This window comes from Chrysochloris asiatica, unplaced genomic scaffold (assembly GCF_000296735.1).
Source record: "Chrysochloris asiatica unplaced genomic scaffold, ChrAsi1.0 scaffold00038, whole genome shotgun sequence".
Lineage (NCBI taxonomy): Eukaryota > Metazoa > Chordata > Mammalia > Afrosoricida > Chrysochloridae > Chrysochloris > Chrysochloris asiatica.
Genome location: NW_006408556.1, coordinates 13,744,222 through 13,753,342, shown reverse-complemented (window position 1 = coordinate 13,753,342; position 9,121 = coordinate 13,744,222). Strand labels below are relative to the sequence as shown.

The window sequence follows — 9,121 nt, the reverse complement described above, 5'->3', positions numbered from 1 at the left end:
TAACCACTACGCTACCAGAGCTCCTTAGTACATAGTACACCATGGTAATAAATAGACTCCTTTCTCTGCCATTACACCTTTACCTTACCCCCACCCAATCTTCCAAAAGCCTAAAACTACAGTTTCTGTTGAAATGAGATTCTTCTTACTTCCCTATCAATGGAAGATCTCAAGACTAAATGCTTAATCAGAGTCTCCTTATAAAGCATTCAAATGTTAAGTATTTTCTTGCACCCAACCTCTTTTCCTTTAGAATTGATTCATGTATAGACACATAAGAGATTCCTGTGATAAACAAAGCTCCAAGGTACAAGAAGCCCACAAATTATGATGAACCACATTTATGACAATCACTGTATTTGGAATGTTGCATCTTCCTATTAGGAAGTTACAGGAAAATAAATGCACACAGGGGATATGGGGAAATTTGCTGAGTTATGTGAACAAACTACAACCATTTGACCAGTATATGAATGAAGAGACTGGTAGAAATTTTGTCCACTTGGCAAGAACGCCGAATTTAGAATTTGATATCACCGATGTAGAGCAACTAATAGATTAGGAAGAAAGGGAACTGAGAAATCAGGACTTAACAGATCTTGATGGGGAAAGAAGCAAGGAAGTAAAGGAAGAGAAAGGGCAGAAGCTGTCAAAAAAATTTACAGTGAAAGGTCTCTTGAAGTTTTTCTCCTCAACTAAATCAGAGGCTTCAGTTGCTTGAAAATATGGATCCAAACACTAATTACTTTACTAAAGTCAATAGGCAGATTGGGGAAGCAGTGAGATGCTACCAGAAAATACACGAAGGAAAAAGTAAAGGACCACATAAATGTTTTGACTAGAAATACCATTCCCATTGACATGGATAATACAGAACCTTCCACAAGTACAGCAATTATTACTAGAAGTTACAAAACACCAATGTTGTCCAAAACTCTTCATCGCCAGAGTAAATTGTAATTTGTAAATTTTTACATATGTAAGTATGTATTACAATATACCTGTAGTTTTATATATGTAATGTTTCCAACCCGTAAAAACAAGACTGAATTTGTAAAGATACTGATAATACTGAAAACTTAAAAAGATAAAAGTGTATTCAACTTACCAACTTACAACAGAGTTATTAGAATGGAAGGAAACCCATCATAAGTACGGTATTAAAAAGAATCCCCCTCCCAAAACCAGCATCAAGTCCCTATGTATAATCAGTGTCCTGTGTAGCTATAGTGCCAACTGTCCTGTTAACTAGCTGGCTCGGTACAAGAATATTTGAAATAATAAAGTTCAGAAAGGGAAGGATTTCCTATACATAATTATAAACAACATCCTTGAAACTAGATGGTTTATAATATGATATTGTCACTGGATAGAACAGTGTATAAATATGGCAGCAAACAGGAATACTCAACTAATTTAAGTAAAGTGATAGTGGCAGTGAAATGTTGTAAAGTCAGTTCCAACTCACAGCGACCCTGCATAGGGTTTTCGAGGCTGTAAATCTTTACAGGAGCAGAAAGCATCATCTTTCTCCCGTGGAACAGCTGGTACTTTCGAACTGCTGACCTTGCGGTTCGCAACCCGATTCATAACCACTACGCTACCAGAGCTCCTTAGGAGCTCTAAAAATAAAATAGAGAATCTTTAGAAATCAAGACAATATATAAACTCAACAATAAAGAATAATCCAAGTTTTTAAATGAGTGTTGTTGCTAAGTGCCATCGAGCCAGTTTCAACCCATAGCGACCCTATATAGGGTTTCTGAGGAGTGACTGGTGAGCTTGAATGACTTCGCAATCCAGTGCATTAACCCACAGTGCCACACCAGGACTCCTTTTAATGGGCAAAAGGATCTGAAATGACACTTCTCCAAAGATATATGAATGGCCAATAAACTCATGAAATGACGCTAAGCACCATGAGTCATCATGAAAATACAAATCAAAACCACACTGAGATACCACTTCACACCCTCTAGGACAGCAATAATAATAATAATAATAATAATAATAATAAAAAAGTCAAATAATAACAAGTGTTGACGTGGAGAAATTGGAACCCTCATCCATTGCTGGCAGGAAACTAAAATGGTGCAACCGCTTTGGAAAAGAGTGTGACAGCTCCTCAAAAAAGCTAAATATAGTGTCAGCATTATGACCCAGCAATTCTACTCCTAGACACCCAAGAGAAATGAAAATACAGGTCCCCAAAAAACTTTTGTACAGAAACATAACCAAGTACCTTGCAGGACCAGGTTATTAGGTTTGAGGGCTTAAGACAACTGAGTCAGTTAGCACAGCAGAGTTCATAAAGAGAACTCATCCTTATTTAGTTGAGTAGTGCCTTGGGGTCCTAAAAGCTTTCCTAAAAGCCATAGAAGATACAACTATTGGTCTCTACGCATTTGAAGCAAAAAAGAAACCAAAGCTTCAAGAAGAAACTCGTCTATAGATAGGACTAACAGTCTACACGAACCATGACCTACCTCACCTAACTTGAGACCAGAAGAACTAGATGGTGCCTGGCTACCACTACCAACAATTCTGACCAGGGACACACAAAGGAAGGTCCTGGACCGAATGGGAGAAAGATGCAGAACAAAACTCAAATTCCTAAAAAAGGCCAGATATGCTAAAATGGTAGAGGAACCCACCCCCACCCCCACTCCAATGTCACCCTGGGATACCCTTTAAACTTGGAACTCAAATTGCTCCTGGAGGTCACCTATCAATCAAAAGCAGATTGAATCATAAAGTAAAATCACACAGGAGTACTATGCTCCTTTAAACAATCATCTAAATGAGACCTAACAGTCAACATTTACCCTAGACCAAACATGAAAAGGTTAAGGGCTACAACCAAATTCATTGCCATGGAGTCAATTCTGACTCACAGCAACCCTGCAGACGGTTTCTAAGGTTGTAAATTTTTACAGGATCAGAAAGCCACATCTTTCTCCCCGGAAGCAGCTGGTAAGTTTGAATTGCTAAACTTGCAATTAGCAGTCCAGTGCTTATCCTACAGTATTACCAAGGAATAAAGAAGCTAAGTCAATGTAAAGAGAACAACCAGAATGGAAATGAGAACACTGACACATTTATGGAAAGTGTAATCAATGCAGCCAAATACACTGCTAAATGAGAATCTAATTTGCTATGAAAATGTTCTCTAAAATCACAGTATTTTTAGAAAAACATACAAACTTACATATGAATGTTCATAACAGCATGACTCATAATATCTAAAATGTAGAAACAACCCAAATGTCCATCAAGTGATGAATGAATAAATGAAATGTGACGTATTCATAATATGGTTTATTATTTGGCAATACAAAAGAATTAAGTGCCGATAAATGCTTATGTTTAAGTGAAAGAAGCCAGTAACATACACACTGTATTATTCCATGTAATGTTGTTATTGTTGTTGTTATGTGCCATTGAGTCGGTTCCGACCCATAGCGACCCTGTATAGGGTTTCCGAGGGTGTAAATCTTTATGGGAGTAGAAAGCCTCATCTTTCTCCCGCAGAGCAGCTGGTAGTTTCGAACCGCTGACCTTAAGGTTCGCAGCCCGATTCGTAACCACTACGCTACCAGAGCTCCTTGTAATAAGATGTCCAAAATAGGCAAATCTAGAGACAGAAAGTAAATCAATGTTGGTCTGAGGCTGGGGTTTGGTGGGTGTGAGCTTGTCAGGAAATGGAGTCTGACTGCTAAGGGTAACAGAGTACAAAGAGATATACCCTGTTTTTAAATGTGATAAAACTGTTCTAAAATTAATTATGATGATGGTTGTACAACTTTATGACAAGACTAAAATCCAATAAATTGATTGTATAAGAGTATCTCAATAAAACTTAAAAATGTTAAAAGTAATGCTAAAAATAACCAATAAAGACTTAAAACTCTACATAAACTTCTACCATGAATATGTATTTCTTTTATATAATTGGGGAAAGTAATTATGTCTTAAGAAGTACAAAAAAACTATGTACTTCTTAAGACATAATCACCATTGGAACATGATACAATCAAATCTGTAGAGTACACCAAATGCAGATGAAAGTTGAGAAGTGTTAGTAAAGTCAAAATTTTGGACTCAAGTCTATCAAGAAAAAGAGAAAACAGGAAAAAAGGGCATTTTAGGGTCCTAAATTTATAATAATTAAAGAATCGGTCTAAATGCTTTTTATTTGTGAGACAGAGTAATTAGGATAGATGGATCCCAATAAAGTCCTTTCTCCTCATAACAGAAATAAGCCACCAAAACCAAATCCACTGCCACTGAGTCAATTCTGACACACAGTGACGCTATAGTACAAGGTAGATTGCCCCGTAGTGTTTTCAAGACTATAATCTTTATGGAAGCAGACTGGCACATCTTTCTTTTTTGGAGTAGCTAGGGGTTCAAATTGTCAACCTTTCAATTTAACAGTCAAGAGTTTAACTACAAAGCCACCAAGGCTCTTTGAAATAAGAAAAGCAGTGTGTAAATAAAGTATGTGAAAGAGGAAACTAGTGCTCATTCGGTAATTTCAGATAGATGGGATCCTAGCAAATTACCAGTTAACAGAGGTCTAAAACTGATTTCCCTACTTGTTTATCCTCTGAAAGGAAAACAAGTTATCTTCATTTGTGCAAAAGAGCTATGCTAGAGCCTAAGCTGAAAGAATAGTTTTAATTGTTATGCTACTATAACTAAATACAGCCTGTGAATCTCTTACAAAGTAAGGTTAGGTTACATAGCTGGGGGAAATCTTATATTGTCATATTAGTTGGCATCTAGTATTTAAAGGAATTTTGTTAACTTTTAGACAAAACCTGTTTCTTCTTCCTATTACTGCTCAGAAAGCCATTTAAAACTAAACAGAGCCAAAGGAAAATGTAGATCAATCTGTTGAGCTTCACAAACTCAAATGAAACCCAAATTACTACATTTTTATTGCAATACCCTTTATTTTCCTCACTGCATCTGCTTCAGCATTTCACTGCTTAAGAACTGGTTCCTGAGGAACCTTGTTACAAAAGTGGTACTGGGGACCAATGCTTTCCTAAAAAAAAAAACACTGGTCTCCAAGCACCGCTTTTAGAACTGCTTTCCTCAGGAACCTCAACAAGTTGGAGAAGCTCTGAAACTTCATAGTCTGCACTTTTAGAACAGGGATAATAGAACACTTAGCCTGCATCACTGAACCAAGCAAACACAAAATTTGGTGGAAGTTTAAAAAAAACTTTTTTTTTTACTTTGAGGTTAAAAACCCCTCCCTTCACTCTCAAGAGAAGAGATCATGGTTAGGGTTACTGCTTATTTGTAATGGTGCTTTCATTTTCTTTATCAGTCATTATTGATAAACGAAAGGTAGATAGGTGAAGGCTGACAGTTGTTGGGATCTGACAATTTAAAGTAGAAAATAAATGAAAACAGACCTAAACTAAGCAAGACGGTAGGAACTGTGGCAAAACCAACATAAAACAAGCCAAGAATTGCCACTCAATTAGCAGTGTATGTCTTTAGACTTTCACCTCAACTCCTACTGCCATTTATTTCCACCCTGACTTTAGTGTCCTTATCAATTCACCCAAAATAACACTGCAAGGATCAACAGCCCACAGCGTGCCCCTCCTCTTCCCTGCTCAAATTTTGTTCCTAACATTTAGATTGTTGACTTGCGTTCAAAGGTCACTCCCTTCCTAAGTAACTTTTTTTAAACTGGAGGCCTTGGAGGTGAGGCCCAAGTTGTTTTGGTCCATTCATAGTCATTCTGGACAATCTGTTCTTTCCCTGGCCTTTGTAGTATGGAAAGAAGCCACCAGCGTTTCATTTAAAAAAATCATTTTACAACTGTATCAACAAATTCAAATTCGTTTTAGTACAACTCTACATCTGAAAGGTTTGGGATATACTGCTCCTACTGTGCTGTAGCCAACGTCTTATATTATTAGCTTTTTTTTTTTTGCTGAAAGCTGCTGCCTCGAAGTTATATAACGTTTGTCCTCCACCCAGCCACCTCCAACTCCTGGAAAAAAATTTTTTTGTTCCTTATCCAGCTACCACCACTACTACTTTCACACACTGAGTAAACGTGTCCAGACACTATTTTGCACATATTTATAAACGTTGGAGACCGACCACAAAGTGTAAAAACGCACTACAGGAGCTCAAGGGGAGGAACTGTGTCATTTGCATCCTTGGTGCCTACGGTATTAGGCCTCCAGTAACAAAGTGGGGCTCAGTTAATGGAATATATTTTGATGAAGAAGACCAAGTAGGGCGATTATACCCAAACGCTGGGAAGCATCTCTTTCCCTCCCGTCTTCCAAGGGCCGGGATAAAGGGCAAAGGCCTGAGTGCTGGGGACTTAATGGGAGGCTGGAGGAAAAGGAAGAATAATGGGCGAGCTCTTGGGTGCCAGAGAAGAAAGGGAATGCAAAGGAGGCTGGTGCACACAGCACTTCTGGGGACTGTTTCAGGATGAAGAGGAAAGGAGAGAAAGGTTAGGAGACGGAGGACCCGTGGCTTCCCCAGGCCATTACTCTACAACTGGAGAGTAGCGAAGCTGGAGAGAGCGGTCAGAACCCGGCTACTTCGGGATCTGCAGGAGCCGGTTCCTCCCCCGGGGCGCGGCCTGCAATAGCTGGACCTCCCCGTCCGGGTCCCTACACTCACCCCCGCGATCTCTTCAGCCGAACATTCCAGCAAACTCCGGTCTATGGCCTGCACCTCGGGTTCCAGCTCCGACGCCATCTTCCCTTCTCCCCAGCGCTGACTCCGCTACCGCCGCCCCGAGGGCTGCGGCTTCTTCACAGCCCTGGAGGCCGCGACCGCCACCCTGGCCCTAGACTGTCAGTCCCGGAGCCGACCACGGCGGCCACGGGTGCAGCAGGAGGAAGAAGGGTTAGGTAAACCGGATAGGAGGAACGGCGGCCTTCTGTGTTCCCTGCCGGGCTCAGCGACCAAGCGTCAAGTCACTGCTTCGTCCCTGCCCCGGGGAAGGACACAGAGGAGCCCAGGCCTGGCACACGAGCTCGCTTCTACCGCGTCCGGCACCAGGAAAGGGGCATAACACCCGAGAGGAAGCGAAGGATCCTGGGAACTGTAGTAATCCTTGGCACAGCCTGGAGGGAGGTGACATCTTTATAGGGTGCTCCATGAAAGCATTATGGGAATTGTAGTTAATTTCTCATCGAACACTGTAGAAAAGTCAGACAAAGGGGCGGGACTTTTCGGCACGACTAGAATTATGGGAAGAAACTAGTGGAAATAAGTGCCTACCTGGGAAGAGGGAGCAGAACGCGATACTGTGGGAATTGTAGTTTTATTTTCCACCCTCATTCCCCAATATTCCATTTTTCTATCTCCAGCACCTATAACAGTGCCTGGCATGTAGTAGACACACAAATTCTTGTCAAAGGCTGGCTTATGGTAGGCACTCAAATACTTGTCAAAAGAATGCATGAAGTGCATTCTATTCCTGTAGTTCTATGATCTCGCCGTCAATCATTCCCGCCTCCCTTAGACTAGAACCTAGTTGAATATTACCCAAGTTTTTTAAGGTTTTAAAATATGTTTAAATACTGATAAAAGAAAAAAAATTCAAGCAATTTAGTTCTGACAATTTATTACAAGGAAAAAGACTCTACCAGGTTAATTTGAAGATTTACTCTTGGTAGGGATATTGTATAGGCAAAGATATCCTTGTTAAACTAGCTACACAAGAAAATTATGTTTGCGGTATGGCACTGTAGGATAAGCATTGGACTGCTAACCTCAAGATAAGCAGTTCAAATCCACCGGACGCTCCTCGGAAACTCGATACAGGGTCGCCATGAGTGGGAACAGACTCAACAGCAATTAATAACAACTGTTGGGTGAGTGGGTGTCTTCAAGACCCTTCAGAGTTTATCAGAAAATTACTTATGCATTTGATCAGGAGTGATAAGTTAGTCCCAGAAGGAAGTGGTGAATTACATGATACCCACTCACCCAACCCCAAAAAGCAGTTCTGACCCAGTCCAGGTTTGGGACATTAAAAAAATTTTGTGTGTGTGGTTGTGTTCCTTAGGTGAAAGTTTACATAGCAAAATAGTTTCTCACTCAATAGTTTGTATATCAAGTTTCATGATAGTCTCGGTTTCTACCCTCTTTCATTTCTTTTGCCTGAATATTACCCTTCTTTCTGCCTTCTCATCTTTGCTTATGGAGAAATGTCCTTTTGATGTCATTTAATTGTTCTACCGGATACGTTCCTTTCAGTTATTATTGTTTACTTTATGGACCTGTCCTGGTTTGTCGCTGTAGGATAAGCAGTGGCGCGACAGATAGCTTTGTCAGTGGTTCAAACTCACCAGCCACTTCTCAGAAACCCCATACATGATTTACTATGAGTCGGAACTGACTCAGTGGCACCTAACAACAACATCTATCATTGTGGAGTCCTGGTTTGGTGCTGTAGGATAAGCACTGGTCTACTAACCACAAGGTGGGAGGTTCAAACCTAACAGCTGCTCCTCAGAAACCCTATACAAGGTCACTATGAGTTGCAAATGGTGGAAATGAACCCCGATGTCGCACAGTAAGATTAAATTACCTTGGCAAGGAAAAATTTACTTCTGTAGAAGGGTGTGCATAGCTGTGCAGGAAGAGGTTAGGGAGCACACTCAGTGGGTAGTCAGCTCATTTTTATCCCTGATATAGTCTTAAAACTGTCTCACCCCATTGGCTAGGGCTTCTACCGCATAGTCTTATCCTTACCCGGTTGGTTAATTCAAATTGCTTTGGCACATATTCTTGTCCTTACTTGACTGGTTATTTCAAATAGCTAGAGGAGCTTAAGGAAATTGGAAAGTCCTTATTCACTTCAGGAAGTAATAAGAAGTAAAAGAGAGGTCATCTGAATACAACAAACAGGATTACAAAATTTTTTGAAGAAAAGACACTCATTCCCATAGAACCAACTTGAACACACTAACAACAACCATCTATCATTTTTGGGTCCTGGTGTGGCCCTGTAAGATAAGCACTCAGCTGCTAAAGTCACCCTATACAGGGTCGCTATGATTCAGAACAGACTCAAAGGCAGAACACTAGACAGAGACCACTTGTAGGGGTTATGGGGTGG

The 9,121-nt window shown here is 40.3% G+C and overlaps 1 protein-coding gene across 2 annotated transcripts in view; it reads right to left on the bottom strand.

The window, feature by feature from the left end:
• Positions 1–7,045, bottom strand: part of UBR2 (ubiquitin protein ligase E3 component n-recognin 2) — a 138,740-nt gene extending 131,695 nt beyond the window's left edge. Inside the window, exon 1 of one of the 2 annotated variants that reach the window (XM_006860463.1) lies at positions 6,670–7,045. In XM_006860463.1, the coding sequence (XP_006860525.1) occupies positions 6,670–6,747 (78 nt within the window). In that variant the 5' untranslated portion in view covers positions 6,748–7,045. The remainder of the gene's footprint in view (positions 1–6,669) is intronic. The other variant, XM_006860464.1, reaches the window with a different exon arrangement.
• Positions 7,046–9,121: the final 2,076 nt, after the last annotated feature.